This window comes from Felis catus, chromosome B1 (assembly GCF_018350175.1).
Source record: "Felis catus isolate Fca126 chromosome B1, F.catus_Fca126_mat1.0, whole genome shotgun sequence".
Classification (NCBI taxonomy): Eukaryota; Metazoa; Chordata; class Mammalia; order Carnivora; family Felidae; genus Felis; species Felis catus.
Window position 1 is genome coordinate 72,105,347 of NC_058371.1, and position 21,039 is coordinate 72,126,385.

At 38.8% G+C, this 21,039-nt stretch overlaps 1 protein-coding gene across 5 annotated transcripts in view; it reads left to right on the forward strand.

The window, feature by feature from the left end:
• Positions 1–879: 879 nt before the first annotated feature.
• The window catches only part of MAP9 (microtubule associated protein 9), a 38,152-nt gene continuing 17,992 nt past the window's right edge, over positions 880–21,039 (forward strand). Inside the window, exons 1-7 of one of the 5 annotated variants that reach the window (XM_023252747.2) lie at positions 880–1,012; positions 1,875–2,026; positions 2,775–2,859; positions 4,001–4,321; positions 10,471–10,700; positions 18,898–18,991; positions 20,762–21,006. In XM_023252747.2, coding sequence (XP_023108515.1) covers positions 1,952–2,026; positions 2,775–2,859; positions 4,001–4,321; positions 10,471–10,700; positions 18,898–18,991; positions 20,762–21,006 — 1,050 coding nt within the window. In that variant the 5' untranslated portion in view covers positions 880–1,012; positions 1,875–1,951. Of the gene's footprint in view, positions 1,013–1,264; positions 1,510–1,874; positions 2,027–2,774; positions 2,860–4,000; positions 4,322–10,470; positions 10,701–18,897; positions 18,992–20,761; positions 21,007–21,039 lie in introns of those variants that run through there. The other 4 variants (XM_023252748.2, XM_023252749.2, XM_019828808.3 and 1 more) reach the window with 4 other exon arrangements.

The window sequence follows — 21,039 nt, forward strand, 5'->3', positions numbered from 1 at the left end:
AAAAAATAGTAGAAATCATGTTGTTTCGAAGTCTTTAAAGAATTGCTTCTGTCTTTCGTTTGTTTAAGGATTTGCTGTACTAAGTGATGTCTATATTGGTTACTTCAGCAGAATGTGGTCCCCCAGTCCATGAGACTATTTTGTTCATTGTCTGGCTTGATTTTAACCAGATTATCCATCCATTTCGTATACAAAGGGGGGGAGGGACTTTCCATGAAAGAAACACTTGGAATGGGTTTTCAGCTGTGTGGACAAGGGACTTTGTGACTGTTGCATAAAAAGTGTATCTAATATTGACTGAAGGCCATCTCAGGCCTCTTGCAGGTGTTCCACCTACATTATTTCATTCAATACTCACAGCAACCCTCTAAAGTGGCTTTTTTTTTTTTTCAGAAGAGGAAACGGGGTGGGGGGGGGCGGCAAAATTTGCATGACATCTCACGGGTATAGAGAAGGAGTGCCAGGATTCAATGGGGGCAGTTGGTCTCAGTCTGCAAATGTCTCTCTGTAGCTATTCTGTCCCATCAGTACACTACTCCGATTCGCAAAACTTCAAATCCTAACTCTGACAAACCGGTGACTGTGCTTTGACTTAAACAGGTGGAGGTAAGGGCTCTCAGTCCTCTAGCAAGCGCAAGGCTTGGTCCCGGGTGGGAGCCTGGGGGTCCTGTCTCCTAGGCAACTGCAGTAGCACTGTAGGCTTTAATGCACCCTTTCCCCAGGACCCAAAGGGGTGACGTCATTTCCTCCGTCTGGGCGGTTGCCACAGCGACGCGTCAGGCGGAAGAGCGGTGTCGGGTACCCGAGAGACCTGGCGGTGAGGAAGTCACTTCCTCCCAGAGACGCTGTTTCCTAGCAACCTCCTCCCATCTCCGCTTTTAGTCCCTCCTCTTTGCTCAGACCTGTGACAGTCTCCTAGAGCCGGCAGGCCCAGGCCGTGGCGAGAGGCTCTTGCCCAAGGCCAGGCGCTCAGTCCCTAGGGTAGCGGGGAGCTCACCGCAGGATCGGCTGGGTGGGTACAGAACACGGGTCCCGGGGTCTCGGAGGAAGGGGACTGGGACAGCGTTCGGTGTGCACGGGCCGGTCGAGTGCTGGGACCTGGGCTGTCTGTCGGCGCGGTGCAGTGCGGAGCCGGCGGGGACCCGGGTGCCACCTGGCCTGGCAAGAGCGGTCCCCGGCCGCGCGCTGCAGTGGATGGCGGGGTGACGGAGGCCCGAACCTCCACTCCTAGCACGAGAAAGGTTCACGGGCCCACTTGTGCAGTGATTTTAATGCTGCCTATCACGGAGGCTTCGTTTTGTTTTTAGCTCGCCCTATTAGCACTTCTGTGGGAAGGAAGAGCGACTGGAAAAAAATATCGCTATGGCAGTTTAGCATTATGATCTTTGTCTTTCACTAGAACTGTACGCAAGGTTTTTTTGTTTTTGTTTTGTTTTGTTTTGCTTTTTTGGTAGCGCTCTTGGGTGTATCTGTTATGCTGCCAGTCTCCTTGGTAGTTTTCTAAATAAGGTATGGCTCTTTCTTGGACAATGTTATACTTTGGGGATGGAAGGGAGGTGAATAAGATACTGTATTTTAATTGGCAACATTTTATCATATTAACCTGTTGCAGTCATTTATTTGATCATCCTTAAGATAATTGCAAAACAATTTTAGGATAACTTCAATTTGACTTTTCTTTGATAACAAACTGGTGAGAATTTTATATTTCTTTAGAAGAACTCTACATATTTAAGTGATTATTAGCTTAATATTCATATGAGATGCTTTTCTCAATTGTTTTTTGTTGGCTCTTTTTTTCTCTTTACACTAAAGGGTAGTAATAGAAATTCTCAAATGTGCAAAAAAGTCTGATTTCTTTTTGTACATTTCAGGCACCATCAGAATTTGAATTATTTCCCTTGCCTATTAGCCATTTTATAAAGATTTAAAAAAGAAAAAAAGAAACACTATGTCTGATGAAGTTTTTAGCACAACTTTGGCTTATACAAAGAGTCCAAAAGTCACGAAAAGGACTACTTTCCAGGTAAAGTATTTCAAAACATTTTTATTTTGAGTGACTTGACAAGGTTAACTCTGTATTTGTAATGATGGACTCAAAATGATTCTAGGAATGACCCTGTAAAATGCAGGAGTAAATCCTACCTTCCTCTGGAGATTTTGCATTTCCTTTGGAGATCATATGTGGGCTCCAGTGTTACCAACTCTTCTGTGTGGCTTTCAGACTAGTACACTAGCTTTCGAAATTTTAAATCAGCTTTTAAAAGTTAAGTTATATAGCAACTTTAAATTTGCATGTAATTTTTTTTTTCTGTTGTGACATAACACCATTTCAGTTTTCTCTGTCTAGTCACTACAATTTTGAACTCAGCTTCTAAGTTTGCCGTATGGATTACATGTATTACCACAATATGCTAAAACAAAAGATCACAAAAAGGACCAGTTTCTTCCGAAATGCCAGTGTGTAATAAATCCTGTATAAATTGAGTCCTGCCTTGTTTATTATTCTCCCACCCTGATTACAGCCTGTAATTCATTTATTTGATATTGCCTGTTTCCTCCAATTCAACTGTAGGCTCCATGAGGAGAGGGATCTTGACGGTGGTGTTACAATGGAGTCTGAGGGTTTGGGTGCATGGCATAAGGATTATGTGTTATATGAGTGAACCCTGGGTTTGAAAGCAGTTAATCAAGCATTATTTGTTTAAAGAACTAATTCTAAATATGAGACCTCTCTGTTTGGGTGGAAATTAATCTTAATTGTCTCGTTTCAGGATGAGCTAATAAAAGCAATTACGGCCCGCTCAGCCAGGCAAAGAAGTTCTGAATACTCTGATGACTTTGACAGCGATGAGATTGGTATGTGTGAATATGGAAAAGTAAACCACTTGTCCTTTTTTTTGCTTCTTTAGGTGCATTTAGCCCATCCCTACAAAAACAATCACTTACGTTAAAATAATACCTACAAATACACTGGTTTTAAATTTCCAACTTTTTAATGAGTAAAAAGCCATTCATAACTTTTAAGAAGTTGTATGATTGTCTTTGTTTATTTCTGAGCGTGTATACTGAAAATGTAAATTAATTGATAGGTTTGCAGTGAAAGGATGTCTGTCAGTTGTAAACCATGTTGGACACAAGTGTCGACCCTATGAGACCCTCCAGCGAATTGAAAACTAGGGCCTGTGGAGCTAAACTTTGGTGCACATCAGAATCACTTTTGTAATGGTTTTTATAAGTCAGATTTTTTGGCTATAATAGGGGCTCCGTTTTAAAAGCCTAGCATATCGGCACTGGTATTTTAATTTGGTTCTTTGATCATATAAAAATATTAGCATTTTAGGTTTCAAGTGTAAAGACACATAATTCCAACCTCGCAAGTCAGTGTATTATACTTTAATATTCGGTGAATAGCTCTTGATATTGTCTTTAAAAATAATCAGAACAATAGTTAAATCATTGCTATATAGTTAAGTTAGCATTCTTTATCAACCTTCTCATAGTAGTAAAAGCTAATACTCTGGTATGCATGAAATTGTAGTTCTGAAATTTTTATGGAAAAAATATATAATTAGCAAATAACCAGTAAAATTCTTCCACTTATCGATGTTCTTGATTTTATATAATGAAGTCATTTGCAGATAAAAGCTTTACAGTCCAAAACCCAGCTTAAATATCCCATGTCATTGTTATTTTGCGGGACCTTTGGATGATTCTCAGAGCAAGTGTAGGGCTTGGCACACTCTTCATACTCAGTAAGTATGTTTTGAATAAATTAATGAAATTGAAATTTTTATTTCATAAATACCGACAAAAACTCCCTAAGTTAGCTGTGTCTTAGAACTGCAGACCTGTTGGTAAAACAGACTTGCATCCATTCTAGTTGTAAGTTCATTTTACAACCTTAAAGATCAGTTTTTAAGGTTGTCTTTTTGATTAATGTAAACTTCACAGCTTTAAAAAAGACTGTGGAAAACATTTTTTCTCTCCCATTTTTCAGTTTCCTTAGGTGATTTTTCTGATACCTCAGTAGATGAAAATTCAGATAAGAAAAAAATGAATGATTTCCATTTATCAGATGATGAAGAAAAGAATTCCCCAAAACTATCTTTTTTGAAAACCAAGAAATCAAACATTGACATGACAAAAGATGAGCCAGCTTTCTCTGCCAAAAATGATGAGGACGTGGCACCTGATGGTTGTGGACACGTGGTTGGAGCTCCCTTATCTGAATCTCAAAGTGAAGACCAGGAAATCGAAAAAGACAAAATTAAAATGAAACCTAAACCCAGGATTCTCCCAGTCAAAAGCACATCTTCAGGTAATTTGTTAGGTTGGTGTAATCGCAGTTCTTGTAAACTTATTTTCAGATAATCACAAAATATCTTTATATGGTAGCTAGTAAATATTTAAGAAATAGACTTACCTTTGTAATTTCAATTTTTTTTTTAACTTTCATTCAGTCTTGAGAGACAGAGAGACAGAGTATGAGCGGGGGAGGGACAGAGAGAGAGGGAGACACAGAATCCAAAACGGGCTCCAGGCTCTGAGCTGTCAGCATGGAGCCCAACGCAGGCCTGGAACTCACGAATGGTGGGATCATGACCTGAGCCGAAGTCAGTTGCATAACTGGCTGAGCCACCCAGGCTCTCCTGTAACTTTAGACTTATAAATCAAAGTAATGGATTTATAAAACACATAGTTCTGGCATCCAGTTGTATGTCAGTCTTGCATCTATGCTGGTGCCTTTTAGCAGGTCAGACAGAGTACCTTGTCATTCACAACGGTGGCTCCCAAAACTTCTCGAGCCTTGCGAGGCCTTTGGGCTTCAGTTTTGTTTTCAGGGGTGGACTGCAATGCAGTCCTTTCTAATCCATTTTACACTCCAGAAATTAGTATTACAGCAGCATTAGAACTAATCCTTCAAACAATCATTTCCATGCCATCATTTGCCAGAAGATTTTCTGACATTTGAGTATTTGAAGGGAGAGAGTTTTGTTGTTGGTGTTGTTATTTAAGCCTCCAACTTTCCTTCAGAAAAGAGAATCTCTATTTAGTTTCTCTGTTCCCTGGGAAAATCCACTGAAACTCAGTTTCCTGAAGGGAAGTTCCTGGTGCGATTGGGAATGTAGTAGTTTCTCCACAATTCTACTGAGCTCTAGGCACAGTGAAGTGAAGATGATGTGAAGCAAGAACCAGACTCTCTGAGGCCCCCTGAGCCACCACACAAAAATATGGGCATAGAAGATTAAGGCTTTGGTGTCAGTTATTTAGCCCTGTTTTCCTGTTTTATAGAAAAAATATTCGTTGATACTTAGCTTCATAAAAGTCTATTTCCTTTATATCATTAAATACTGTACTGGTAAATATTTCCTACTTCACCTGTTAGGTAACATCAGGCAGAACTTTATTTCAGACATATCCCATTAACCTTCAAATAAGAAGATATGAACAGAGCAGGAAAAAAGCCACCGTGTGTTAATTACAGGTGACCTTGGCAAATAGGGTAAGCCTTATTGTCTTTATGAGGAGGAGGATGAAACCTGTTCTTCTTGTTCTACAGAATCATTTTGAGACTCTATGGAAGTGTGTCTGAGAAACTATATAAGTCTACAAAAATATAAGCACAAGGCCTAATGAAACAGAATTAAAGTGCTGAAATGTACCTTCCCAGCGTACTGAATAGCACCAAAAATGAAGAGAAAGGGAACATAAGGGAACTTGGCAAATATCCAGTAGTTCACCATTTCCCAAAACACAGTCTACAGTTTGTTCATTTGTATCATTGGAAAAACACAGAAATATGGAAGTTTTAAAGTAATTTCTTTATGAGAGAACTTGTTGGAGCCATTCAGAAAGAAATATGCATGAGAGATCTTTAAGAAGGATAGAGTAGACAGTGTTTCCTAGTCCTAGTGAATTTGGAAGTCTATTTTTATGGATTATATTTATCCTATTTGTCTTGATTCTGCAAAGCTTTTCATTAGGTAAATAAGAAAGTATAAACACACAGAAGCTAAAATTTGGTCTGATGTAGATAGAAGCATATAATTAGAACTTTATGGTAGATAATCATCAATAATCCACCTATTTAATACCTTTTTTAAAAAACCTGTGACAAGCTAAAATGAATAAAGAAATACTTCTCTTAAACCACAAGATGGCACCAGGATTCTAAACACTATACACAAATGTGCAATACCTTATTTTTAAAGTCATTAGCCAGCCATTTGCAATTCACTACATGTAATGTAAAACTAGTTACCAAAAACAGGTAATCATTTACATTTAGTTATAAAAGAAAGCATTTTGAAAACGTATAGAAGTATTTTTTTCCTTCTGAATTGACAATACTTCTAGAAGTGGAATTGTGGTATAAAGTATATTAAAGTCATTCCTAGCCTCTTCAGATTGAAGAAAAAAATTGAGGCTAGTGGTCAGTGCCTGGCATATACAATTCAGTGAGTATTTTAACGTATAAATGAATAAATGAATGACTCATTCCTGAAAGAAAGAATGTGGTTCACGGGTTAAGCTTTATCCCTCTCTAAATTTTTAGACTCTTTTTCTTACAAATTTGGAACTTAATATTTAAAAAAAAATTTTTAACACTTCATTTTTGAGAAACAGAAAGAGACAGAGTGTGAGTGGGGGAGGGACAGAGAGAGAGAGGGAGACACAGAATCCAGAGGAGGCTCCAGGCTCTGAGCTGTCAGCACAGAGCCCGATGCGGGGCTTGAACTCCCGGACCACGAGATCATGACCTGAGCTGAAGTTGGACACTTAACCGACTGAGCCACCCAAGCACCCCTAGAGCTTAATATTTTTAATGTGGTGAGACATTGCTAAGTAGCAATTAATGCTTTATAAAAATATTAGAATCTGAAAGTTTCCTTTGCTCTTGCTTGGCTTTTGGAAAAAGTAGACTCTCATTTCTTCAAGCAAATGTCACATGGGCAGTGATTGTAGAAAGTAGTTTTTACAGGGTATGTTGTTTTTATTTTAACATTAAAATGTCTACAGGCATGAACTTCAGAGTCAGGGTACTCTTGCTTTAATCCCACAAGCTAGAGTTTATGATCATGGGTGTACAACCTCTTTGTTCCTCATTTATTTGTCTGTGAATTGGGCAGAATAGTTGAACCTGTGCTAGAGGTTTGAGACAATTAAGTGGGTTTATATTTTTGAAGTGTTTAGAACAATCTGGTGGAAATTCAGCACTTTTCTAAGTGCTTTTATTATTTATTTTATTATTTAGCATTTGCTCTTAAGCAGATCAATTTATTTCTCCACACATATTTATTGTAAATATAGTTTTATTTCCATAATGTTACAAGTGCTGTGATGATAACTGAGAATACGACATTATAAAGACCTAATACCAATCCTCCAAGACTGTCATAGTCCGTTTGGACCACTGTATCAAAGCACCATAGACTGGATGGGTTTTAAATGACAGAAACCTATTTCTCACAGTTCTGGAAGCTAGCAGTCTGAGATCACAGTACCAGCATGGTCAGATGAGACAGAGCCCTCTTCTGGGTCTCAGACTTCTGATCGTATCTCTGTGTGGTAGAAGGGGTGAGGGAGCTCTCTGGAGCCTCTTTTATAAGGGCACTAATCCCATTCATGAAAGTTCCACTCTCATGGTCTGATCACCTCCCAAAGGCCCCACCTCCTAATGCCATCAACTCTGTGGTTAGGATTTCAACCTAAGAATTTGAGGGGAGGGTGGAGACACAAACATTTAAGCCATAGCAAGGACTTTACAATTCAATGGCAAAGTATATAAAAGGTACCTAAGGAAAGTAAGCACCTAAGTTTACTTGAGGGCATCAGGGAAGTCTTCCTGAAAATGGCAATAATAGTAATAACTGACAAATAATAGTACCCATAGTCAGAAGTCTTGGTTGCAAATGACTCAGTTCAGACTTCAGTGGAAAGAGGAATTTATCACTTAATTGAGCGTGGATGTCAGAAGACCTCTCTTTAGGTGTGATTAAGTTTAGAGAGAGTCCTTTTATGTCATCTGGATTCTCTCCACTTCTGTCTTTCCTCCCTGACTCCGAGACCTTCTCACTCTCTCCTCCCACCCCTGTCACTGGCCCAGTTACTCCATCCCTTGGTCCAATTGTTTTTTGTCTGTCTGTTTGTTTGTTTGTTTGTTTGTTTGTTTTTTAATCATTTGGTCTCTTTGTCTCAGCCATCCCTTCACTTGGCAGGAAAGAATGCCACTAGCAGTCTCCAAATCGTATCCTCACAGATGCATGTGATCTTAAAGGTATATTCTCCAACTCTAAATAGAAAAGTACTGACCTCCTGACCGCCTGCTGTGGATGGGGGAGATGAAGTTTCTGTGATATGCTGGGAGGGTGGGGTGCATTGCGGACCCCCCCCCCTCACTGAGGTACAGAGGAGGTATTTGTTAATCCACTAGAATCACAAGGTTGGAGAAGAGGAGAGACTACCCCAAAGAAAACAGGAGTGATGGACACACCAAGACCAAAACCAAAAAACAAAGAAAGAAAGAAAAAGGAAGGGAATAGTTTACCAGAGTTATCGATGTTCATTGAGTACCATACACTTTATATGTATTTTCTTACTCAGGTCCCACAGGTGCCTTAGGAATTCTTAACTCATGTTACCGACGGGAAAACTGAGGTATGTGGAGGTTATATGATTGTATAAGAGTATGGTGCCAATGACTGTCAGAGCCAAGGTTCAAACATGAAATATCTTAAATAGACAAACTCATCCAGAGAGCAGGTAGAACGGTAGTGGCCACGGCCTTTGGGGAGAGGAAAAGGGCATTTGCTACTCAACAGGTGTAAAGTTTCCCTCAGGCAAGATGAAACGTTCTAGAGGGCTGCTGTACGACACGGATCCTTTAGTTGACAATACTGTATTAGGCACTTAAAATTTGCTAAGAGGGTAAGATCCCTTGTTAAGTGTTCTTATCACAGTAAGAAAACTGACTCAGCCCCTTCTTTCAGGCATTATACAATATTCCGCTTACACTGAGGCTCGAATGGCATGCAAGCATTTGTCAGGAGAAGCAGCAGCAGGCGGACATTCTAGGCAGAGGGATCAGCTTGGGTAAAGGTATGGTAGCAGGAGGGTCTGTGGCGCAGCCCCAAGAGAGCAGTGAGCCGAGTATTTCAGGAACACAGACTACAAAGTGGGTGTACCAGGAGACAAGGCAGCGCTGGTAGCCAGGCAGAAGACCATGAGACCTTTTATACCGTTCAGAGGCAATTAAGCTTCTATTCGGTAGGATTGGGTGCTGGGGAGCCATTGGGGAATTTTGTGGGGAAGAGTGATGTGATCTGATTTGCATTTTGTAAATATCTCTGAGGCGGTAATCTAGGAGAGAGCAAATGAGTTGCTGATGGCGGGGATGTGGAAAGTGGGGTAAAAGAGAGATTTAGCAAGAAGACTCAACAGGGGGTCCTGAAGCTTCGGACATAAGGGGAACATGAGGAGGAATCCAGGATGGCTTGAACATTTGGCCCGAGTTGAGAACATAGCTAAAATTGGCAATAAAACATTTATAGTGGTGCCAGCTTGGTATGGTGACGGAATCTTCTAGCAGCATTCATAAGCCCATTTATAGCTAACGAGGAGGAAGGTGTTGATTACTTCAGTTTTGAAGTTTGTCAGAAGAAAGCACTGGTAGAACAATGGAGAAACGAATATGTATAACAGGTAACATTTAAGCAAGAAGTTTACGTAAAACGCTTTCTTACCTTTGAGGGCTGGAAGTATACCAGCGTTACATTGTCGTTTTAAACTTGGAAGTAAGGGAAATAGTAACTCAGACGCTTTAACAACTGTGGAGAAGTTTTATGGACTCAAAAGAACACAGTTCACAAATGTAGTTCTTCGTTTCTCTCTGCAATGAAAGTAGCGCTCCTGTCCCCGGTACCCACATCATCTCCATGCTTGTGACGCAACTTACCTTGCTCTTACAATTTCTTTTGTTTAGAATCATCTCCCCTCCAAATGTGTAAATCCTTGGACAGGGTCATTGTCACTGTCTTGATTATGAAGTCCAGCAATGTGAGTAATGTGTTCAGGGCCTGACAGCAGACATACAATCAAGGTTTATGCATGAACCCCCTCATGTTATAGAGGCAGAAACTGGGGCACCGTTGGTGTTTTGTTTTTTAGTTGTTATTTTTTTGACTATGAGAGTTCATAAACTTGAAGAGTCAACTTCTCACAAAACTAAACTAGTTACTTCCAGGATGGTAGCTACTTTGAAAAAAAAAAAAAATCGACCTTGAACTATGGCTCATTTGTGCTTCCTGGAGCTCTGTGTAGAGAAGGGTTGTGGGCTTCTGGACTGTCCAGGGAAGAGAGCCAAGGTGCATGGACACAGGAGGGAAGTATGGCGGCACCTTAGGGTGTAATTGAAGTCATGGTCATTTTTTTGGGATGCTCACCTTAAAACACTTTATTTTTTGGCAGAAAAAAACAGCAACCTTGAAGCAGACAACCACTTCAGGCCTTCACCTCGGCCACGGAGCATGTTGAAAACACACAGCCACAAGGAGGAGAAAGATGGGCCAGGAGAAGATAAAACAACTGCTCTCCGTGAAGAATTAGAGCCACATTCTGCACCTTCCCCCCTCCCAGCGCTAAATGACGGACAACTAGAAGCTGAGAAAAAAGCATTCTCGGAAAACCTAGATCCTGAGGTTAGTGCTACTGTGCAACTGCTGAATTTGTTCCTGAACTCAGGTCTTTGCATCTGATTATGAAGAAGAGAATGTGTGTGTGTGTGTGTGTGTGTGTGTGTGTGTGTGTGTGTTACATGTTCTTTTCAGCACTTGATAGAGAAATTACTTATTTTGATTTATTTTGACAAGGAAATAATTTAAAGATGTTTTTAATATACAGTATTCCATTGAATCTAAAGCTCCAACTGTAAGATATAACACAGATGTATGTAACATTATTTTATGTACTACGAAGAAAGAAGAAAACTCTGACAATGAATCTGTAATCCACCAGTAATTATAAGATGCACCATCCAATTTCAGGGAAAGTAAATGTGAAAAAAAGAAGTTGCCCTTTTGAGTCTATGCAATAATATCTGTCTTTAATTGTTCAGAATTTATAGTTTTAGGAGTGCCTGGGGTGGCTCAGTCGGTTAAGTGTCCCACTTCAACTCAGGTCATGCTCTCATGGTTTGTGGGCTCGAACCCCACGTCGGGCTTATGCTGACAGCTCAGAGCCTGGAGCCTGCTTCAGATTCTGTCTCCCTCTGTCTCTGTTTCTCCCCTGCTTGCACTCTGTCTCTCTCTTGCAAAAATAAATAAACATTAATTTTTTTTTAATTTATAGTTTTAGTCACATATCTTTGAATTATATAACTTATGGCTAAGAAGAGTATAGCCAGTGTCATTTTATTCATTTGGTTTTATTCACTCAACAAATATGTGTGTGTGTGTGTGTGTGTGTGTGTGTGTATTTTTAAAATGTTTATTTGTTTATTTTGAGAGAGAGAGAATGTGGTGGAGAGGCAGAGGGAGAGAGAGAGAGAATCAGAAGCAGGCTGTGCACTGACAGTGCCCCCAGTGCAAAGCTTGATCTCACGAACTGTGAGAATACTACCTGAGCCGAGATCAAGAGTCAGGCACTTAACCGACTGTGCCACCCAGGCACCCCTCAGCAAGTGTATATTGAATGATCATGGCAATGTCCCATATTTGGGGGGGATACGGTAAATGTGATCCTTCAGGATTTCATCAGAGAGTACACTAGGTATTGTTATTAGGGGAGAACACTTGGGCCCCTCTCTTCACCTTTCACTGTGGTTAGTGAACTTACACATAACAGTTCAGAAGGAGTAAGTATGGGAAGAATGTTTGCTCTCCATAATCTGCTTTAGCAGATCAGGGAAAAGAACTAAATGGTACCTGGTTGAGCTTCTTTCTTTTTCTCCTCACTCCTCTGTGGTGGTGTGCGTGTAAGGATCCGGTCCCTTCGAGGCGGCACAAAGGGAGCTGGAGCACCTCCTTCATGTTAGGACTAAACAGATGGATCCTTCCAATTCGGAGGGGAAGTGTGAGCACAATAAGCTACTGATTCAAATCTGGCTTTGTAGCTTAGCTTTACCAGTAAAGCCGACAATTTGATAGAAATCTATCTGAGCTCAAGGTGCTATTTCCTAATTTGTTCTGAAATCAGGAGAAGAAAAGAGGGTGTAATCGAACTGTTATTTCTTTATATTTAGTAAAACTAATTGCCCACGTGGGTTTTGCGTCAGTTTACCGTAGCTATTGTAACAAATTGCCATGAACTGGATGACTTAAAACAACAGAAATTTACTGTCTCCATTCTGGAGGTCAGAAGTCCAAAATCAAGTTATGGGCAGGGCCGTGTTCCCTCCAGAGGCTCCAGGGAAGAACTCTTCCTTGTTTCTTCCAGCGTCTGTCGGTTGCCAGCAGTCTTTGGCGCTCCGTGGCTTAGAGCTGCCTCACTTCCATCCCTGCCGTCATCATCATGTGACCTTCTCTTCTTCCCTGTGTCTCAGTGTTTCCCTCTCTTTTCTCTTAAAAGGACACCAGTCATTGGATTTAGGGCCCACCTAATCCACTATGTTCTCATCTTCACTAATTCCTTTTGCAGACACCTTGTTTTCAAGTAAGATCACATTCTGAGGTTCTGGATGAAATTTTGAGGGAACACTCTTCAAAGTGGTACTGACACCTAACTTTAGATGCTCCCTGCTAGCATTTCTGCATCCCTTGCTTAAAAAAAAAAAAAAAAAAAAAAAAAAAAAAGAAGGTATTCCTAAAGTTTTTAAACTAACATCATATTATGACAAGATTTAATCAAATGAAATATCAACCCATAATCGCACCATTTAATAACAACTACATTCATCATTCTTATTCCCCTCTAGGCTACTTTCCTATACCTGTTTTAGCATACTTGTCATAACATAATTTGTGTCCTACTTTTTCTTTGTCTCTTAGCATTGGGTCATAAAGTATTTCCACATTGCTGGGTGATCTTGAGAAGACTACATTCACCTTACTGATTATAACGTAGCCCATAACATAAAACTCTTAGGTTATTTCTGGGTACGTTGGATACTTCTGTTTTTAATAATCCGAATATTCCCTATTTCTCATTATAAAGATCTTGCGGACTATGCTCTGAATCTTCTTTAAGCCTCAGGGATTTCTCATCTATTTTTTGTTCAGCTCTTCTCTCTTCTATGTCTATAACCTTTGGCTCTTCACTGGAAGTCAAAGACTGGAGGGGTCTGTGTCTATCCGCGTTCTACTATGCTCAAGTCTCTTTAATTGTGTATACATTCTCGCTTGATACCACACCTCTTCCCCCCCCCCACCTTACCTTCCTGCAAATGTCTCAGCTAGATTTTGAAAGGTGACATTTACTTTCTTACCATCCTCACCTCCTACCTTTCGTGTGTGTGTGTGTGTGTGTGTGTGTGTGTGTGTGTGAGAGAGAGAGAGAGAGAGAGAAAGGGGAGATGATACGTATGTATGTATATATGTCAAACTTAGCATTCCTGGGATAAGATCTGGTTGATCACAGTAGAATATTTCATTGTGGGATTTGATTTGTTAATATTTTGTTAAGATTTCCACATCCATACTTATAGAGGCTATTTGTCTATATTTTTTTCCTTATAATGTTATTATCAGGCTTGGGTATCCTATGAGTTGGGGAGTATCTCTTCCTCTTTTATTCCTAAAAGTTTGGTACCATTTTTTTTTCTTTAATTAAGAGAATTCACTAGTGAAATTGTCTGCGATTTTTTTTGTGGAGAGGTATTTGATAGTAAAGTGTATTTTTTTTTAATTTTTTTTTTAACGTTTATTTATTTTTGAGACAGAGAGAGACAGAGCATGAACAGGGGAGGGGCAGAGAGAGAGGCAGACACAGAATCTGAAACGGGCTCTAGGCTCTGAGCTGTCAGCACAGAGCCCGATGCGGGGCTCAAACTCACGGACCGTGAGATCGTGACCTGAGCCGAAGTCGGGCGCTTAACCGACTGAGCCACCCAGGCGCCCCTAAAGTGTATTTTTTGATAGATATTTTGGTATTCAGGTTTTCTATTTCATCAATTTGGTAATTTAGGTCTATTAAGAAATTTGTCCATTTCATCTGAAATGTTGAATCTATAAACATGAGGTTGTGATAATTCCTTTATTCTTTTGATGACAGTGAGATTATCATAACATTCCATCTTTTATTTCTAATATATAGATTATGTTTTCTGTCTTTCTTGTAATATCTTGATAAGCATCATCCAGTTTTATTAACTTTTCTAAGAACCAACTTTGGCTTTGTCAGTTTTCTCTGTTGTTTGTTTCCAATTTCACTGATTTTCACTCTTCCATTTTTTTCTTCCTTTTTTTTTTCTTTTACTTTGTTTTGGTTTAATTTGCATACCCGTAAGTTGGAAAATGAATTCATTGATTTTAAGCCTTTCATCCTTTCTATTAAAACCTTTGAATGCTATAAATTTCCCTCTCTGCACTGCTTTAGCAGCACCCAATTTTTCATGCCTTTTATTTTCATTATCATTTCTTTTAAATATATTTTCTAATTTCCTTTGTGATTTCATTTTTGGCTGATTGGTTAATTTGTGGTGAGTGATTTTACTTTCAAATATCTGGATTTTTCTCTATACGTAATTTTGTATTGATTTGTAATTTAGTTTTGTTATGATCAGAGACTATATCTTACATGATTTCACATTTCACAGATTTTTTTAGATTTTTTTTATGGATCAGCCTAAGTGTATCTTGTGAAAATTCCATTTGCATTTACAGAAGATGTAAGTTTTGCAGCTGTTGGATATACTGTTCTATAATTTCTGTTTGGTCAAGGTGGCTGGTGGTGTCACTGAGATCTTCTCTATCCTCACTGATTTTTTTGTCTGGCTGGTTTACCAAGTACCAACAGTGTTAAAATCTCCAGTTATGTTTGTGAATTTATCTGTTCTTCCCTTTAGTTCTATCAGTATTTTATGACTCTATTAGGCGCATACACATTTATCATTATTATGTCTTGACCCTATTTACATTATGAAATGTTTCTTCCTCTGGTACTTCTCCTTATCTTGCAGTTTGATTTGTCTAATATTTCAGCTTTGTTACTACTGGGGTTTGCATGGTTTATCTTCTTGTATCATTCTCTGCAAACTATTTGTGACTTTTTCTTTTTTATATAATTTTTATAATAATTCTTTTATAATAACTGTTAGGTTATAAAAAACTGTCACTTTTTTTTTTTTTAATCAAACCTGACAGTCTTCTTTTTAATTATTGTCCATTTGGGAGTGCTTAGTCCATTTACTTTTAATTTAGGACCAATTTGTTGCTGTGTGTTTTCTATTTATCTGTTTTGTTTTGTTTTTTAAGTTAGTGCTGTCATTGTCGTTCCTCGGTAACATTTTCCCTGACTTTTTTTTCTTTTTTTTCCTTGAGAGTTAATCGCATAGGTTTTAGTTTCCAATTTTGATTCCTCTATTGCCTTTTTAACTGCACCTATTTGTGTTATATTTTTAGTAGTTGCTCTGTGGATTACAAGATGCAGATATAAATTCTCACAATCTACCTAGTGTCAATACTGTACTATTTCATATTTAATATAGAAATCTTGTCATAGTGTAGTTCCATGTATTCCCTCATCCATCCTGTTATTGTTGTCATAAACACTGCATTTACATATCATATAATTCCCACAATACAGTGTTACAATTTTCCTTTAAAAAAACTTTTTTGTCTTTGACTTTTAAGGAATTAAAAGAAAAAAAAGAATAAATATTTATAGTTTTCTTAAATGTGTCTACCATTTCTAAGGATCTTTATTCCTTCCTATAGATCCAGATTACTTTCTGGTATTATTTCCCTTCAATTTTAAGAACTTATTTTTATATTTCTTGTAATGAGGTTTGCTAGTGATGGGTTCTCTCAATCCTACTTATCTAAAAAATATTTATTTCATTTTCATTTAAAAACAATTTTAATATTTATTTATTTTTGAGAGAGAGAGAGAGCATGAGCAGGGGAGGGCAGAGAAAGAGGGAGCCACAGAATCCAAAGCAGGCTCCAGGTTTAGCTGTCAGCACAGAGCCCAAAGTGGGGCTCAAACCCAGGAACTGTGAGTCAGCTTAGCTGAGTATATACATCTAGGCTGATGACAGTTTCTTTCTCATCAACCCCATTCCCCCAGCTCTTTATTAGTTTCCATTGTTCCTGGCCGGTATTATTTCCGGTATTATGGCCGGTATTATTGAAATCAGCAATAATTCATTTTGTTGTCTTCCCATGTATGTTTTCTTTTTTCAGGCAAAATGTTTTCAAGATTTTTTTTAAAAAAGTTTTTTATTACAGTAGTTTGACTGCAAGGTAACTAGATATGTGTTGTTGTTTTTTTTTAATTTTTATCCATTTATTTACTTTGAGAGAGAGAGAGAGACAGCACAAGTGAGGGAGGGGCAGAGAGAGAAAGGGAGAGAGAGAATTCCAAGCAGGCTCTGCACTGCCAGCACAGAGCCCGATGTGGGGCTCAATCCCACGAAACTGTGAGATCATGACTTGAGCTGAAACCAAGAGTTGGACGCTTAACCGACTGAGCCACCGAGGTGCCCAATGTGTGTTTTGTTTTTTAATATTTATTCTGTTTGGGTTTCACTGAGCTTTCAGGATCTATAAACTGATACTTTCTTTGAAAATGGGAAGTTTTTATGTATTGTTTTTCCTGCCCTAGTTTTCTTTTCTTCCTTTTAGTATTGGAATCTTTGATATGTCTCATTCAGTCTCTAAAATTCTGTTCATGTTTCTTCAGTCTTTCTTCCCTTTGTTATTCAGATTGAACAATGTATTGGTCTGTCGTTGAGTACACTGCCCATTTTTGCCATCCCTGATCTGCTGTTGTCTACCCAGCAGATGTTTTATTTTAGTACTATAGTTTCCAACTCTATAGTGTCCATTGGTATTTTTTTTATTTTTCATATATTTAATAAGATCCCCATCTAGTCAACTTCCATGCATGCATTTCCTCTAAGTGCTTGAAAATATTTTTAATACCTATTTAAAGTCCTCATTTGTTAATTGCAACATCTGGGTCATCTCTAGCTTGACTCCTAAGGACTGTTTTGCTTGTTCGTTTGTTTTTAATGTTTTTTTTTGTTTGTTTTTTTTTTTTTAAAGACAGAGAGAGACAGAGTGTGAGCAGGGGAGGGACAGAGAGAGGGAGACACAGAATCTGAAGCAGGTTCCAGGCTCTGAGCTGGCAGCACTGAACCCCATGCGTGGCTCTAACTCATGAACCATGAGATCATGACCTGAGCTGAAGTCAGACACTTAAACGAATGAGATACCCAGGTGCCCCCCCAAGGGCTGTTTTTATTATTTTTGTTTTTGTTTTCATAAATATGAGTCACCATTTTCCATTTCTTCACCTATCTAGAAACTTTTTGACTGAATACAGTATATTATGAACAATATGTTATAGAGATTCTAGAGTCTGTTATGTTCCTCTGAACATGTGTTTTAGTGTACAGATATTGTGGCTGGACTCAAATTGCCAAGTCTGGGGGCGCCTGGGTGGCTCAGTCGGTTAGGCGGCTGACTTCGGCTCAGGTCATGATCTCGCGGTCCGTGAGTTCGAGCCCCGCATCGGGCTCTGTGCTGACAGCTCAGAGCCTGGAGCCTGTTTCCGATTCTGTGTCTCCCTCTCTCTGACCCTGCCCCATTCATGCTCTGTCTCTCTCTGTCTCAAAAATAAATAAACGTCAAATTGCCAAGTCTGTCTCCCTTGCCATGGATATCAACAGAAATCTCTGCTTAGTTCTTTTGGCTTCTAATTGCTCTGATTTTACAGGATCTTCCGATGTCTTCCCTGTGCCATGCATAGATGAACCAAGGGTTTGGGATGAATTTTATAAACAAATGTTGGGGTTCGTGCCACTGCAGCTCTTCCTCAAATTTACTGGCTGACTTTATAGTCCCAAACTCCATGCCCTGACCCTTTAAGCCAGCCTGGTGAGGCTGCAACCTTCTACCACTTGGGCTGCAAGGATGGGTGAATGAACTCAGGCAAAAATCTACTAACTTGCCAGTCTCCTCTGGCAGAGCTTTGTCTCTCAAAGTAGATTGCCGTGTGTCAGCCCTTCTGCCATTTTCTCAGATAGTTTCTACTTCTTGCTTGTGGTAAATAATTGTCTTTGTTCCCATAAAATATTGTGGGAAAGAAAAATAGAATTTGTTACTTATGCAGTAAAGTCAAACTCTTACATTATGATGCCATCAACTTTAGGCTAGATTATTATTCTGTAAAGAGATGTTTGGCGCAGACATACAAATATTAATTATTTCACTTCAGATATCATTTTCAGAATTGTGAGGAAAACTCAAGTGCGTGGAATCTATGTACTTTTTCTATCTAAATATTTGGTAGTAGTTGTCTACTTGGTTTTATAAATGGCTTTTATTTGGACATTTGATACCAAGGGTTTTTGTTCTACTCTCTTCATACCTTCTTAGAAATAAGAATTAGAGAAAAAGATATCAAATCTTTGTCTCAAATATTTATGAGATCTGATTTGAGAGCAAGAGTTTTGAAAATTGCTAAAAACAAATATCGAGATGCCCATGAAAGAGCTAGAAAAACTCTTTAGTGACCCCTGTTAATGATCAAGACATCAATGTTTGAAAGTAAAGCATATTAGCCTCCACAGGCTTAATGCTTTTGGTGTTCATCTGCAAACTCCTCATAAGGCCGATTTCAGAGTTATGAAATAGTCTTAATAATGCTATTGTCCCACACAAATCTTAAGAACTAAACTTACATAGTAAATACTCTTTTTCTTTTTTTTTTTTTTTTTTTTTTTTTTTTGAACAGGATCCATGGTTAACAAGTCTATCATCGTCATCTCTTAAAGAAAGTCTTGGAGATTCCTTATCACCAGGATCTGGGGAAAAAGCATCCATACAAGGTAGTTATATCAAATTGTTACATCGTATTTTATGTTTGAACTCCATATTGCTAAGAATCTTGTTTGCAAAAGACATACTTTTCAGACTGATACATGTTTGTATTTGCCTTAGTTTTAACCCCCCATGTGCTGTTTACTAACCATGTGATTTTAGATGCAGAACTAGACAAGGTTACGAGAGCAAAGTTACCTAATCTCTCTGGCCCTGTATACTGATCTTGCAAAGGGGGATCTAAGAGCAGGCTACCTCATCTCTCATGGCTGTGAGAATTAAATGAGCAAATAATACCTATAAAGCCCTTAGAACAATGCCACGGTAAGCACGTAAGTAAGTGTGAGGTGTGACTTACTAATGCATTTCTTTCCTTAGTCCTGTGACATATAGCTTGATGGGAGCTAAAAGGCGTAGCTATTTCTAGGAGCAGGATGTGTGCATTTATTAAGTGCTTGCCATGTAGTATAATTTTTGTCATTTTACAGATGAGAAAAACTGAAGTGCAAAGATATTGGGAAACATACCCAAAAGTCAGTGCTAAAACCATAATTTGAATCTTTGGCTCCAAAGTCCTTGTTCTTTTTACTGAATACATTAATTAGCAGTTCTAAAGAATTCATTAATGATACTTGGAGTCGTGAGTGCTCCCCAAATGAAAATGTATAACTATAATTGCAAAATTATTTTAAATCCGGCTTAGTTCAAAACCAGTTCCAAAAAATGGCTGTAATAATGAAAGCAGCAGAATTAAGACTTTGACAATAAAAATACAAAGTTGGCCAGTAGGTGGATCCTAGTAGAACTGAAAATTGGTGATCACGGACTTCTTTCTGTTGAACATTCCAAAGTGGGGCAGACAGAATAATAGGACAAGTTCTGTAATAATGAAGCAGAATCTTGTCATGCCACTGCTTGAGGCTGTCCCTTAGAGCATGGAGATGAGTAATAGGCCAGCTTTTAGTGCCCTGTTGGTATCATAGGCAACATTTCTTCATCTTGGCAGAAATAAAACTGTCTAGATGGGGGCACCTGGGTGGCCCAGTCAGTGAAGCTTCCGACTTCAGCTCAGGTCATGATCTCGCGGTTCATGAGTTTGAGCCCTGCATCGGGCTCTGTGCTGACAGCTCAGACAGAACCTGGAGCCTGCTTCGGATTCTGTGTCTCCTACTCTCTCTGCCCCTCCCCTGCTCACACTCTGTCTCTCAAAAATAAATAATAAACATTAAAATAAAATTAAAAAAAAAAAAACAACCTGTCTAGAAGAAGGCTTTATTCCCTGTGTGGTGGACTCTTCTAAAATTTCATGAATTCTTGGTTCTCCTGCCGCTCAGCAATTTTACTCCTGTACCTCTTGTACCTATAGTAGCATAGAGATGTGTACCTCCTGCCCGCACAGCTTCTTGTTCCAGCTAAGAAACACAGGCTTTCAAATAGAATAGATAGTGCCCTCTCACTTACTTGGTTTATCATCAACAGGAACTTTTGGTGTGCCTTTGGTTTAGGGTAGTTATTCCATTCTACTTACTAATATGATTTTTTTTTTCCTAAGTATTAGGTAAGTCAAATGCTTTAGTACATTAAGTAGCCACTTTCTCTTTTGTACATCACTTTGGAGAAAAGTTTATTCAAGTTGAATACAATAGCTCTCTTCACATTTTATTTTGCATGACAAAGCCATCCTAGGCAATCCTCATTTAGTAGAAAGCCAATGAATCTGTTATCTACCTTATTAGTTCAGAAGAGAGTTTTAGTTTTGTGACTCTGTCTCAAAATAGATCAGAATGAAGAACTTACTGAAAACCACAATTCCTTGAAATCAAATGAAAATGAAGAGAATTCATTTTTGATAGACTTTGTTACTACTCCACATGAGAAATCCAAGGAAAGTCAAGTGATTGCTGATGACCTTGAAGAAGAAAAGGAGAAAGCTGAACTGATCATGAATGAGTTGACAGCTGATCCACCGCTATTGAAATCTCAGAGTATCGTAATATCCACTGATGCAACTGCATCTTCAAAGGTATTTATATAAAATTATACCTTTTATACTACA